Source organism: Phragmites australis, chromosome 9 (assembly GCF_958298935.1).
Source record: "Phragmites australis chromosome 9, lpPhrAust1.1, whole genome shotgun sequence".
Taxonomy (NCBI): Eukaryota; Viridiplantae; Streptophyta; class Magnoliopsida; order Poales; family Poaceae; genus Phragmites; species Phragmites australis.
Window position 1 is genome coordinate 14,343,524 of NC_084929.1, and position 15,685 is coordinate 14,359,208.

General features: G+C 40.9%; 1 protein-coding gene across 1 annotated transcript; it reads left to right on the top strand.

The window, feature by feature from the left end:
* Positions 1-594: 594 nt before the first annotated feature.
* On the top strand, positions 595-6,946 carry LOC133928663 (DNA replication licensing factor MCM6-like). The gene is made up of 18 exons (XM_062375098.1): positions 595-808; positions 921-1,070; positions 1,486-1,626; positions 1,972-2,134; positions 2,217-2,410; positions 2,496-2,691; positions 2,790-2,867; positions 3,266-3,495; positions 3,912-4,026; positions 4,321-4,395; positions 4,486-4,626; positions 4,784-4,987; positions 5,063-5,224; positions 5,452-5,507; positions 5,593-5,717; positions 5,815-5,937; positions 6,218-6,348; positions 6,532-6,946. Exons 1-18 carry the CDS (start codon positions 732-734, stop codon positions 6,664-6,666), a joined length of 2,496 nt encoding a protein of 831 aa, XP_062231082.1. The 5' UTR covers positions 595-731; the 3' UTR covers positions 6,667-6,946.
* The last annotated feature ends 8,739 nt before the right edge of the window (positions 6,947-15,685 follow it).

Sequence of the window (15,685 nt, forward strand, 5' to 3'; positions counted from 1 at the left end):
AATTATCGGATAAAATAATTTCTAAATGCTACATCCTAGGTTCGCAAATTATCATATACTGCTACCTCCTACGTCGTACATTACAACCCTAATATAGTAAAAATAATATACTAAAAATATTATTCTATATTTCACTGCTATCGTACAATTTTCTAAGTAAATTTGATAATTTTCTAAACTCTAGGTTATACATGTCTAAAACCTATATTATACACTACTATTGCACTAATTAACAACAATAAAAAAAAAAAAGACTTACATGACAGAGCTGCAGGCGCCTAGTTTTGCAATTTCTTCTACAAGAAATCTATTTATTTAAATTTTTAATAAAAATAAAAAAATAAAAAAACTCCCAAATTACCAATCCTCCCAGGCCCACCAGCGCACCACGCCTGCCCTACCGGCCCACGAACGTTGCCTCTCCCTGCTCTTCCGCTACAGGCCCCACATGGCAGTGCTTACCAACCTACCTGGTCCACAGACCCGGTGCACGCGACCCACTGCCAGAAGCCCCTTTTGGCGCGAAGATTTGGCGCCAAGCCCCTTTTGGCGCGAAGATTTGGCGCCAAGCCGGCGTTCCCGCCAAGAGCGACCCTACGCTACGCCTCCCCCTTCTACCCCCCAACCCCGAAACCCTCGCGCGCAGTGACGCTCACGCTGAGACCCAAGATCCAATCCCAGTCCCCAATCTCTCCGCCGGATCCAGAAGCTTCCAGAAGGACGCCTCGGCGATGGAGGCGTTTGGCGGGTTCTTCGTGGACGAGAAGGCGGCGCGGGTGGAGAACATCTTCCTTGAGTTTCTCAAGCGGTGAGTCGAGCGCCGCCACCGCCGTCGCCTCGGAGGCCACTTCTAGGGCCTTTTTTTATGGGGTCCGTCCGTTTGTCTGAGCCGTGGCGGATGATTTTACTTGGATCTGTAGGTTCAAGGAGCCGGATGCCGCAGAGCCGTTCTACGATACGGAGATGGAGGCGATGCGGTCGCGGGAGTCCACCACCATGTACGTCGACTTTGCGCACATCATGCGCTTCAACGACGTCCTCCAAAAGGCCATCTCCGAGGAGTACCTCAGGTGAATTGGAAATTCTTTTTCATTTAGTGTGGCCCGGAAGTTTTGGAATCTAGAGACGTAAATGTAACAGCTTTGGTTGGTTTACTCGAATTTGAGAGAGGAATTGGATCAGATTTTCGATTTTGGGTGGACATGCGGGGTTTAGATGAGCCTTTTCGGGGTTTCCTCGGCTGGATTTTAGGTAGGACAGTCTTATCTCAACTTCGTTTGCTTGGATTTGTGGAGGAAGGGGTGCTTAGTTTGTTGTCAGCTTGCATTAACCTTGCGCATGTTTACCATTGAAATGTTTTAGTTGCCTGAAAAGTAGAATGTTCTTCCGTTACAGTTATTCGATAGGATTTCTAATTGGTTCCAATTCAGCTTCTTTGTATTGTTTTTTATAATTTTGTTCATGTGGCCCCTTTTATTGTATCAGGTTCGAGCCATACTTAAGGAATGCGTGCAAGAGGTTTGTGTTGGAGCACCGGGCTGGCGAGAACCGTGCCCCGATCATCTCAGATGATAGCCCCAACAAGGATATAAACATCGCCTTCTACAACATCCCAATGCTCAAAAGGTATGCACATGCTACCCCAGGGGGTGCTTTATCCATTTGGGAAGTGCCTGTTATGTCTTTGTGAAATTTAAAAGAAAAAATATGCTTAGTATCTTTTGGTTCAGTATGATCGATGGAATTTATCGCAGATATGCAGTTGCTTGTTGAGTACCTAGACTGTTACGTTTTTGCACAAATGAATTAAAGGGTCACATCGAGTGTGGAAATTAATTTTACTGTCATCTGCTTCTGTGGTTGGATACTACAGTCTAATTCTGTAATATCTTTTGCAATGCTCTGATAGATCCGAGTCCTAAACTGCAAAATAGTTGCCAAAAACTTGGACTGACACTGCTGTTATGGCAGGCTGAGAGAGCTTGGGACAGCTGAGATTGGTAAGCTGACAGCTGTAATGGGTGTTGTGACACGGACGAGTGAGGTGCGGCCTGAACTATTGCAAGGCACCTTCAAGTGCCTTGACTGTGGGAATGTTGTAAAGAATGTGGAGCAGCAGTTCAAGTATACTGAGGTTGTACCTCTGCACGACATAGCTCTTTGTTTTCTCTCTACTGCAATGTGTCTAATGATGGGTTCCTGTACCTTGTCTTTAGCCTATAATATGCGTCAATGCAACATGCCAGAACCGATCAAAATGGGCTCTTCTCCGGCAGGAGAGCAAATTCACAGATTGGCAGCGGGTCAGAATGCAAGAGACATCAAAAGAGATACCTGCTGGGTCACTTCCTCGCTCCCTGGATGTCATTCTGCGGCATGAGATTGTAGAGAAGGCTAGAGCTGGGGACACGTGAGAGAACTTCTTTCTGTTTGGATTCCTTTAGTCCTCCTTGGATTGACTGTCTAATTAAATGTTCTACTTTTGGCATTTTCAGGGTCATATTTACTGGAACTATTGTTGCTGTTCCAGACGTTATGGCACTAACTTCACCTGGTGAGCGAGCTGAGTGTCGCCGGGAAGCTCCTCAACGAAATAATGGATCAGGCGTCCAAGAAGGTGTGAAGGGCTTGAAGTCCCTTGGTGTTAGGGATCTCTCTTATCGCCTTGCTTTTGTGGCAAACTCAGTACAGGTACGATTATGAACTCTTTGTAGCAACAATGTTCCATCTTACTAGTTTAATTTTAATCTTTTTATCATAAGGCTATCATTTATCTTCAATGTTATTAGGTGGCGGATGGCAGGAGAGAAGTGGACATCAGGGATCGGAACACTGATGGTGATGACAGTGAGAGACAAAAATTCACTGTAAGTCCATTACAGTCTCTAATACCTACTGTTCTCTTCCAAAGGCAAAAAGGAGGGTTGTCTTTCCTAAAAAACTATAACACACATGCTTCTGAAATTATTTGTTTTGTCATGTCATACCTAGTTGTCATGGTTAGATTTAACCATAGCTATGCTGTCTGTTCATTCTTTATGACATGCATACCAATCAAGCTCCTTCAAGTCTTTTCAACTCCTGAACTGTTGCTCTTAAAAAAAATCTAATTTGGTGCTGTGGTGTTAGTGTACTGTACTTCTATGCATGCAGCATGCTCCTATCTGTTTTACTTTCACGGAGCTATATTCTAAATCATTTCATTTTATCTTCTCACTTGTTAGTTGTTATAGTACTTATATTCCAAAGAATCTCCCGTTGACAGGAAGAAGAGGAAGATGAGGTTGTTAGGATGAGGAACACTCCAGATTTCTTTAATAAGATAGTTGATAGCATATGTCCTACCGTCTTTGGTCATCAAGAAATAAAGAGGGCAATCCTTCTGATGCTTTTGGGTGGTGTTCACAAGATAACACATGAAGGGATCAACCTTAGAGGTGACATCAATGTCTGTATTGTTGGTGATCCAAGCTGTGCAAAGTCTCAGTTCTTAAAGTAAGCATTGTTATTCTATACTCCTGTTGCAACATTCTTTGAACGGCATTTTTTGAGGCTGTGATGAACAAATTTTAGGTTACATCATGAACTTTTTGCTGCTGTTTCACAAGATAACACTATTGTATTTGCATAAATGATACCATGGCTTTGTCATAACAAGGAATGGCAATTAATAGTTCATTTGAACTCATTTCTCTGTGCTAATGGAGTTCTGTTGGTTTTTAACTGTTTCAACATGTTTTGGTGAATAATATTGTATGCATCATGTATGTTCAAAATATCAAAAACCCTGAGATCCAATTGCTCATTCAACTTTTTTTCGTTCAGTTAGACCTATTTGGTTGTTTTAGATGAGTTCATTGCTTATCAATCATAAAGAAAATATATAATGCGGTTTCTTATCCAATGCTCAGATACACTGTCAGTATTGTTCCACGATCTGTTTACACATCAGGGAAGTCCTCATCTGCTGCTGGTCTGACAGCAGCTGTTGCTAAAGAACCGGAGACTGGTGAATTTTGTATTGAGGTACTACCAAATTTAACTGACATTCATTTCTTTTGTCAGCGCATATTGCTAAATGCACCATATGCTGCCTTGCCACAGTTTGAATGCTCATTAGAAAATGATCTCAACATATCTACTCAAAAGAACTAGTGTCCGTTTAAACAATATATGCTTTATACACTAAATGCTGAATTGAGCACATTTTTTCCTAGGATCTAAATGTGTATTTTATATTCTTGTTTGGAATTATATTATTTATGTCTTGCAGGTTCTGATCTCGTTCCTTTGATGTTCCAACCATTTTATTTCTTGCAGGCAGGTGCACTGATGTTAGCTGATAATGGAGTTTGTTGCATTGATGAATTCGATAAGATGGACATTAAGGATCAGGTAGTTTACCAATACCTGCTGTTGCCTTCAACTTTTTTTTCTCACTAATGTGAAAGCTTCAGGAGTGCTATTTTTTTCCATCCATTGTAGGTCGCTATACATGAAGCAATGGAGCAGCAAACCATTAGCATAACAAAAGCAGGAATACAGGCAACTTTGAATGCTCGAACTTCAATTTTAGCAGCGGCAAATCCGACAGGAGGGCGTTATGACAAGTCAAAACCACTTAAGGTACGCCAAACTAATCACGATATATATATCGTCTCATGCTCATTCAGAAGTTTTGCATCTGTGTGACTGTTTTGTCTGAAACATAACATCTTATGAGTTAGAGATTGAAGGAATTGTTGAAATCTAATTTCTTTTTGTTTGTTGTAATATCCTCCAGTACAATGTGGCATTGCCTCCAGCTATTCTTTCAAGATTTGATCTGGTATACATTATGATCGATGAACCTGATGAAAATACCGACTACCACATTGCCCATCACATTGTAAGAGTCCATCAGAAACGTGAAGAAGCGCTTGCCCCTGCATTTAGCACTGCCGAATTGAAGCGTTATATTTTTTTTGCGAAGTCTTTGAAACCACAGGTTTGAGTCTTTGTGCTCTTGGAAAATGGATTCAATTTGTCATTAGCTTATAAATATTCCTTTATGTCATTGCAGCTGAGTTCAGAAGCAAAGAAAGTTCTGGTTGAGTCTTATGTTACCCTTCGTAGAGGTGACAGTACTCCTGGTACCAGGGTTGCTTACAGGATGACAGTTAGGCAATTGGAAGCATTAATTAGGCTGTCAGAAGCTATTGCCCGAAGTCATTTAGAAAGAGTTGTAAGTAAAATTCTCGTGCATATATTACACGTATCGGATGATGAGACCCTGCAATGTCTTTCTTGTAGCACTGTTCTATTTGCTCTGGTGTGATACACTAAATTAGTTCACTTGCACTATCATGGATAGTATGATCGACTTACAGTTAGTCCTTATGGTCCTTACGGTGGTTTATTTGTCTTACTGTAATTATGCGACTAACATAAGATGATGTTCGAATCTTGTAGGTTCTCCCGGTCCATGTCCGCTTGGCAGTTAAATTGCTCAAGACATCCATCATCAGGTGAATTTGTTTACAATTTAACCTTTTTAAGAATTAATATTGGCATTGTGATATCGCTAACACGGAAGCTTGTTAATTTGTGTAGTGTGGAATCAAGTGAAGTTGATCTTTCCGACTTCCAATATGCTGAAGATGGAACAAATGTACCTTCTGATAATGATGCTGGACAGCCAGCTGAAGCAGATCCTGCTGCTCAACAACAGGATGCAGGTGGATTCCCAGTACTGTTAAGAACTTAAGGTTGCTCTCTTTTCTATTAGTTTGTTTCTAATAATTTTGTTATTTGTTTTACATGTCGAAACTCTAGAAAATGACCAAGGAACAGATACTGGTAAGAAGAAGTTGGTAATAACTGAAGAACATTTCCAGAGAGTTACTCAGGCTTTGGTTATGAGACTACGGCAGCATGAAGAATCAGTCGTGAAAGATGGTACAGATACTTTGATTCTTCTTTTCCATGACTTCTGTTTTATAGCTTTATTTGTACTCAACCCTGCACATGTATCTTTTTTACACTGGTACACAGTACATTTTTATTGTTATTATTTCTTTTTTAGCTACCAGAATTATTCAATGATATATGCAACTTAAGTTTTGAGGGCTCAACTTTTTAGATTTTCTTCAGTCTTGTATCAGCAGCTTTCTTTGTGCTGTGTCATTTAAGTTATCTGACATGTTCCAATGTTGCTTATTCGACTCTGGCGATGCAGGAGATGGTTTGGCTGGCATGAAGCAAGGGGATCTTATCATTTGGTTTGTTGAGCAGCAGAATGCCAAAGGTGCATATAGTTCTACTGCAGAGGTGAAGGAAGAAGTGAAGTGCATCAAGGCCATTATAGAGGTAATCCTATAATCTGTGTATATATGTGATTTGGTACGCAAATCCCCAAATCTGACTGCATTCTAAGAGGTTACTCAAAATTGCCTTAGTAATCATCCTTTACCTCAACAAAACAAACTCAAATAAGTAGATCATAAGTATCTTTGCATGCTTATAAAACTTTCAATATATCTGCGTATGCAGAGGCTTATACAGCGGGAAGGCCATCTTATAGTCATAGATGAAGGCACCGCAGCCGCGGCAGAACACGGCAGTGGTGCGCGACGAATATTGGAGAGCAGAATACTGGCAGTTAATCCGAATTATGTCATTGATTAACGGTCTGAAAACATTCCTCTAACTTCGGTCACTTGATGTGGTTAAACCAAAGGAACGAGATTATAGCTCCCTGAATTATGCTCTGGAAATGCTGTACCGTCTCCCATCTCTGGCATTCTCTTCGAAATGGAGCACATGATCTAAAAACTGTAGCAATTGGTTCTTGCTCCAAGGTATAGTCATGCATGATAGTTAGCATCTGTAGTCTGCTTGTAATTTTCATCTGGTCACCATTATGTAAACTGTGAGGAGCTGCTTAAATTTATGACTCACTGAAATATACCACTTTTTTGTTTGACTCCATTAATTTAATGATTCGTTGAAAGAGGGATTTATGTTGTTGCTGGCTTCGGCCATATTTGTACTCGTTTTGTTTGGGTCACTAAACAATTATTCGTACAGCCTGGTACTTCCAGTGGATTAAAATAGTTTTGTAATCAGCATAGCCTACTCAATTGTTTGTTTGGGTCGTCCGATTGGGCGCATGCCTTCCCTCTTTACATAGGACCCCTTTCCTCCACACAACTCGTAGAAACAACCTCACGGATCGAAGCATATGATCCCTGACCCACCCTTCTTACAAACACACCTGCAAAAAATAATCTTTTTTAATCTATTATTTTAATATTAACCTGCCTAGAATTGAAATTGCAAGAAGTAACCTTTTTGGTAGCCTTATTTGTTGTGCGATAGGCCTAACCACGCTGGCACGTTATGGGAGGCTGATCTAGCTGGATCCTCGAAAGTGTTGTCATCAAAGTCATTGGTCCCTACGGCCATATCAAAATTTGATCCATCTCCCGCCTCAACGTAGACAGACAAATAAGTTATCTCCTGGGCTATGGCTAGATCATACACATTTGTGGTCATCGCCTTCGACGAGGGTGCCTCTTGGGTAATGTTTAGTAGCCTTGTCTTTCTCGTATACACTTGTCGACGTCGGACCACCACACCCCTCATGCACCAATGATAATGTGCTTGGCCTACGAGAAATATCGACAACCATGTAGGGAAGATGGCTTTATTAGATCATATTTGTGATTTTGATGATTAATGATGATATAGTCAATATGACTAATATGTTTGTCAGGAATATATGTTAGTAGGTCTCGTAGATGTAATACATGAAGAAGTCACCGAGGTAGGGACAAAATTTGGTTGAATTAGAGAAGTGCCAAGAGTTTTGTTCTCACCGGATGGTCCGATGTTGAATGTGTTGCACACACACCGGACAATGAACAGTACATACAGACATAGGCAATTTTGCCTCACCGGATGGTTCGGTGTCAAATGGGCTGAAGCATTGGAGCAATTCCAGCAGAGACAGTTTCAAGAGTTGAAGTTGAAGATCAACTAATTGGATAATCCGGTGTTCGACAATCAATAGATACCAGAGCATTTGGTTTTGGGCAGAAGATTTTGAAGGTATCAGATAGTCCGTTGATGGAGCAATAGTACAACAGATAAATACACCGAACAAAGAACAGTATAAAGAGATAGGCGAAGCTCAAGCCATCGGATGGTTCGGTGATGAAGTCATGTGTAACCGGAGCATATTTTCTAGAGAGGGTTGCATTTTGGCTCGGATGGTAGAGGATTGCTCATCGGGTAGTCCGGTGATAAATTGATAAGCACCGGAGAAGGCACCGAAGCAATTTACACAGAGAAGATGTTGGCTCAGATGTCTAAAGTATACTCACCGGAATGTCCGGTTATGTTGCAGTATACACCGGAGTGTCCAGTTTTCACAGTGGCTTAAGTGTGAAGGTGATATGCCCTAGAGTCAATTATAGAGATAATTGTATCACACATCTATATTCATGTTCTACCGACTAATGTGTTATTTCAAGAATGACTATCGTTTACATTGATTAGCAAGTATATGACTTATTCATGAAACTCTTTATTTATATCATGATGTTATGCTTAGTCAATCCATGGTCTCATATGATTGTGACGATATATAAGACCAGCACATATATTGATTGATGATCATGTTTCATGGATCATAGGTATAGAGATACCAAGTCAATAATGTGGATATTTATGTTAGAGAACATGATGTTGGATAGACCCACCTTGAGATACTGTTGGGATTATTATTTATAATGTGCCATCAGTTGTTATCTCAAATGGTGTACATGCAGGATCCTTAAACCTGAGATCGTCATTGATTCCCAAAATGTGTAGTGGCATACTTTGAGGCTGCCAAACACTATTCCGTAATTGAGTAGCCATAAAGGTAGTTTTTGAGTTTGTCATAAAATATGTCGTGGGGTATGAGCGATCAAAATGGAATTTACACCTCCTTGATAACGGGAGAGATATCTCTGGGCCCCTTGAGGTAGTTGGATTGAGAACGTGTATGGTCATGCCAATATAATTAAAGAGTTAATCATGATGAATCCACTACTTGATCGAGCGAATGGTCGAGCTATCACAAGGGTGACACGTATCTCACCTTAAGCTTGACTAGTATCGTGAGGCGAAGGAATCGGTGCATGTGTATATCTAGGTTCACCCGATATGATCTTTTATGTATACTTGGGAGTCAACATGTCCTGCTAGGGACTGCTATTGATTTCGGTTTGGAAAAGGTTTTCGAGTTGTCGCCATTTGTATATGAACCTAACGGGTCACACACTTAATGGGTTGGAACAAAATTTGCGAATTGGATTCGTATATGGGTTTTGATTGGATTGTGATCCATGAGAAGTTAGAGTCCTAAAGGTCTTCCAACGTAGGAGCCCATTGGCGAGTTCTATATAAGGAGAGGCGTGGGTAGGGCGTGCAGGGTTGAGCCACTCCGAAACCCTAGCCACAGCCTTCCACACGATCTCCCCAAACCCTAGCCGCGCGTGCGGTGCTAGCACATCGGCACTCGGCGTTTCTGCCCAGTATGTGTGGATACTGCTATTGTGGATACCATAGAGGCGCTACTGCTATTGTGGCGTTGATCTTCTCGGTGAGACTGGTCGCCCACCTGCTCGGAGTTGGTCGAGGAGCATGATAACCTGCTCGAAGTTGGTCGAGGAGTGTGACCACCTGCGTGGGGTTGATCGCGGATCTGATCGAGTAGTTTGACGCGCACAACGTTGGATAGGTCTACTCCAACTCTTCTTTTGTTGCATTGCGTGTCGAGCGGTAACGATCTATGATCTCTTACTAGCATGATTTCCTGGGTGAATGCGGTAGAAATTTTTTGTTTAAGGCTAGCGTAGCCTGCCTGTTTACCAACAATGGTACCAGAGCCATCTTGCGTAGTTTTTTTATCTAGATCGGTCACATATATACGATATGCGGTAGTAATAGCTTGGATCTATTATTTTAGTGATCAGTTCATGTGATGGATCGGTCGCTGCATGGTTTGGTTTAATTGGGATCGGATGAGGTGCAAGTTGTTGGAACCATACGACCAAAAAGATTAGCTCGATCTCCCACCTGGCAGCGCGTGCGACTTGCCCCTACCGGCTAGAATCACCATCGGGGCTGACATATGATGCTTCATATTCTCATGTAATTTGTCTAGTGCTATTAGGTGTAATAGACTAACATATAACCATAAAGACTCGAAGCATGATGAATATGAGGACAGGGAACATGACAATAGAGATCACCATGTGAAGGGGCCATACTATTTTACAGTTAATATGATTGCTTGTGATGCTTTTTTATGTTCCTGTCATGCTATTTTATTCATGTTTTCTATGAGATGGATATGTTTACATGATAGAGTAGCTTCCCTCAGAAAAATTAAGAATAATTGATGCCCTTCCAATAGCTGCACCTACTTACGTTTTGATTATTAATGGGTGCCATCTTTTATCTTAACCAGTTAGGTGGATGTCAGAGATCCACACGTATAGTGTTGGTTTAATTAAGAAATCTATCAAAACAGTTTTGGGCTTTGGAGCATAGTGTTGGGCGTCGGGGCATTCGATGCCACCCAACAAATAAGAGTCACAAAGGGATGTAATTAGCAAGATGTTGCTTACCTATGTCACATAAGTTTCTAGTAGTGATGCCAAAGCTCACTAGAACCTAGTTGAATATGGATCTTGTTCCACTATATGTCGTTAGAGGGAAACGATTTCAAAATATATAGTGGGAGTATCTTTCATTAAATTGCTTAATGAAAGGTTTACATAAACATAGTGCTAAACTTTACATATTTATTTCTGTTGTAGATCATGGCACCTACTGTTAATGCCGATTCCAGTTTTAATTTGCGTTCGATTCTTGAAAAAGAAAAGCTATCTGGAACAAACTTTATTGAATAGAAATCTAAGAATTGTTCTCAAACAAGAGAAAAAGGAGTATGTCGTAGAGATTCCCTATCCTAATGAACCAGCTGATAATGCATCTGCTGCTGATCGGAGGGCTTACGAGAAGCATACCAACAAATCACTCTGAGCTTCAAAAGTAATATGAGAACACGGATGCTCACGATATGATTGTGGTACTCCAAGGCATGTTTGAGAACCAAGCTAGGGCTGAGAGGTTCAACACCTCTAAGTCCTTGTTTGCGTGCAGGTTGATAGAAGACAGTCTAGTTAGTCCTCATGTGGTCAAGATGATTGGTTACATTGAGAGCATGAAAATACTTGGTTTTCCCCCTTAGTCCTAAGTTGGCTACGGATGTATTTCTCCAGTCACTCTCTGCGATATTCGAGCCGTTCATTTTGAATTTTCATACGAGTAGCATGGAGAAGAGCATGGCTAAATTGCATGGGATGCTTAAGATTGTTGAGGAAAGCATGAAGAAAAGCTCTAGTCAAGTGATGATGGTTCAGAAAGATAGCAAGAAGAGAAAGCGCAAGGCCAAGGCTAAAGTGTCAGATGAGATCTCGAGGTCAAAGTCTAAACCTGTTGGAAAGTCCAAGGCTGGCCCTGCTGCTTCTGATGCTTGCCACCACTGCCATAAGCTTGACCATTGGCGAAGGAACTACAAGCTATACTTGGAAGAACGCAAGAAGAAGAAGGGAAGTAAGCCTTCCACTTCAGGTATAAATGTTATTGAAATTAATCTTACTACTCGTCCTAATGATTCATGGGTATTTGATGCTAGATCGATGATTCATACATACAAATCGTTGCAGGGACTGAAAAGGACTAGGAAGTGTGCAAGAGGCGAGATGGATGCTCGTGTCGGCAGTGGTGCAAAAGTTGCTGCGTTAGCTGTCGGTGTTTATTCCTTATCACTACCCTCAGGATTAGTTTTGAAATTAAATAATTGTTATTACATTCCTGCATTGGGAGAAAACATTATCTCTTCTTCATGTTTGGAAGAAGATGGATATAATTCATAATAAAGAACAAGTGTTGTTCGATTTATTTGAATGGTATGCTCTATGGTAATTGTCTATTGGTGAATGGATTATATATTCTAGATCTTAAGGATGTCCATGTCTCAAAGAAGCCTCGGCTTAATGATTTGAATCCCACTTTTATTTGGCATTGTCACTTAGGTCATATAAATGAGAAACACATGCAGATGCTCCATAAATATGGTCTTCTTAATTCATTTCATTTTGAATCATTTGATACATGCAAATTTTGTTTACTTGGCAAGATGACTAAGGTGCCTTTCACCCGTCAAGGAGAGATGTTCAGTGAGTTGTTGGACCTTGTACATACTGATGTATGTGGACCAATGAGCTCTATCGCTAGAGGTGGTTTTCAGTACTTCATTACTTTTACCGATGACTTTAGTAGATATGGTTACATCTACCTAATGAGACACAAGTCTGAGTCCTTTGAAAAGTTAAGGAGTTTCAGAATGAAGTACAAAATCAACTTGGTAAGACAATTAAATTTCTGTGATCTGATCATGGAGGTGAATATTTGAGCTATGAGTTTGATGATCATCTAAAGTAATGTGGAATTGTTCCACAGTTGACTCCACCGGGGGTGCCTCAATGGAATGGAGTGTCCGAACGGAGGAAGCGGACTTTGTTGGACATGGTTCGGTCCATGATGAGCCAATCTGATCTTCCATTATCCTTCTGAGGATATGCTCTAGAAACTACTGCGTTCACTTTAAATAGGGTTCCATCTAAAGCTATAAAGAAGACACCATATGAGATATGGACCGGAAAGCATCCCGGGTTGTCTTTCCTTAAAATCTGGGGTTGTGAGGCCTATGTAAAATGTTTGGCATTAGATAAGCTCACTCACAAATCAAATAAATGCTCCGTTGTGGGGCATCCTAGGGAAAACAAAGGATAATACTTTTATAACCGGGAAGAAGGAAAAGTGTTTGTCACCCAAAACGGTGTTTTTCTGAAGAAAGAGTTTCTCTCAAGGAATATCAATGGGAGCACGGTGCAACTCGAAGAGATTCAGGAACCATCAGAAAGTGTTTCAGCTCCTACTAAACCACAATTGGATGTTACAGAACATGTGGAGACACCAGCCTCACGACGGCCGGAAAGGATTAGTCGCGCACCTAAGAGGTTTATGTTCCTCACAACGGAGCAGCACGATATATTGTTGTTAGACAATGATGAACTTAAGAGTTACTCAGAAGCAGTGGTGGGACTAGACTCTGAGAGATGGTTTGGAGCCATGAGATCCGAGATAGAATCCATGCACGATAATCAAGTTTGGAACTTGGTTGATCCTCCTAATGGTGTCAAAGCAGTTGAGTGCAAATGGGTTTTAAAGAAAAAGATACACGTTGATGGAAATGTTCACATCTATAAGGCATGATTAATGGCAAAAGGTTTCAGACAGATTCAAGGTGTTGATTATGATGAAATATTTTTGTTCGTCGCAATGCTAAAATCTATCCAGATCATCCTAGCAATTGCCGCATATTTTGACTATGAGATATGGCAGATGGATGTCAAAACGGCTTTCCTTAATGGAAACCTAAGTGAGAATGTGTACATGACACAGCTTGAAGGTTTTGTCGATCCGAAAAATGGTAGGAAGATATGCAAACTGCAAAAGTCCATCTATGGGCTGAAGCAAGCTTCTTGGAGTTGGAATCTTCATTTTGATGAAGTGGTCAAAGGGTTTGATTTCATCAAGAATGAAGAAGAGCCTTATGTTTACAAAAAGGCTAGTAGGAGCGCACTTGTGTTTCTGGTTTTATATATAGATGACATATTATTGATGGGGAACGATATTTCGATGCTTAATGTTGTCAAATCTTTGTTGCAAAAGTGTTTTTCAGTGAAAGATCTATAGAGATAGATCGAGAAGGCTGATCGAATTAAGCTAGAGTATATACATTGACAACATATTGAAAATGTTTAATATGCAGGATTCCAAGAAAGGTTTCTTGCCAATGTCATGTCATCACTCTCAGCAAGAGTCAGTGTCCTTCGACCACTGATGAGCTCCAGAGGATGAGCGTAATCTCGTATGCTTCCGCTATCACGTCCATCATGTATGCCATGCTTTGTACACACCCAGATGTCTCCTATCTCTAAGTGTTACGAGTAGATACCAATCAAACCCGGGTGAAACTCACTGGGTAACAGTAAAAAATATCCTCAAGTACTTGAGAAGAACTATGAATATGTTCCTAGTCTATGGAGGTGAAGAAGAGCTTGTTGTAAATGGTTACACCGATGCTAGCTTCCAAACCGAAAAGGATGATTCGAGTCGCAATCTGGTTTTGTGTTTTGCCTCAATGGAGGAGCAGTGAGTTGGAAGAGTTCCAATCAAGAAACGGTGGTCGATTCCACAACGGAGGCCGAGAATATTGTAGCTTCTGAAGCTGCAAAGGTTGGATCAGAAAGTTTGTTTCTAAGTTAGGTGCGGTGCCTAGTGCTTCTAATCCTATGGATATCTATTGTGACAAGAGTGGAGCGATTGCGCAAGCCAAAGAACCTAGGTCGCATCAGAAGTCTAAGCACATACTGCGGCGCTATCACCTTATTCGAGAGATTTTAGATCAGGGTGACGTGAAGATATGCAAGGTGCACACGAATTTGAATATTTCTAATCCGTTGATGAAGCCACTCCTGCAGCACAAGCGTGAGGCACACATGGGAGCTATGGGTATTAGATACTTACATGATTGACTCTAGTTCAAGTGGGAGATTGAAGGTGATATGCTCTAGAGGCAATCATAGAGATGATTGTATCACACATCTATGTTCATGCACTACCGAGTAATGTATTATTCCAAGAATGACTATCGTTTATATTGCTTGGCAAGTATGTGACTTGTTTATGAAACTCTTTGTTTATATCATGATATTATTCTTAGTCGATCCCTGGTCACATATCATTGTGATGATACATAAGACTAGCACATGTATTGATTGATGATCACGTTTAACGGATCATAGGTATAGAGATATCAAGTCAATAATGTGGACATTTATGTTAGAGAACATGATGTTGGATAGACCCACCTTGAGATACTGCTGGGATTGTTATTTATGATGTGACATCAATTGTTATATCAAATGGTATACCTGCAGGATCCTTAGACCTGAGATCATCATTGATTCCTAGAATATGTAGTGGCATACTTTGAGGCTGCCAAACGCTATTCCGTAACTGGGTAGCCATAAAGGTAGTTTTTGGGTTTGTCATGAAACATGTTGTGGGGTATGAGCGATCAAGATGGAATTTGGCCCTCCTTGAGAACGGGAGAGATATCTCTAGGCTCCTCAAGGTAGTTGGATTGAGAAAGTGCATGGCCATGCCAATATGATTAAAGAGTTAATTATGATGAATCCACTACTTGATCGAGTGAATGGTCGTGCTATCACAAGGGTGGTACGTATCTCGCCTTGAGCTTGACTGGTATCATGAGGCGAAGGGATCAGTGCATGTGTATATCAATGTTCACTCGATATGATCTTTATGTATACTCGGGAGTCAACATGTCCTGCTAGGGACCGCTATTGATTTCGGTTTGGAAAAGGTTTTCGAGTTGTCGCCATTTGTATATGAACCTAACGGGTCACACACTTAATGGGTTGGAACAAAACTTGCGAATTGGATTCGTATATGGGTTTTGATTGGATTGTGATCCATGAAAATTTAGAGTCTT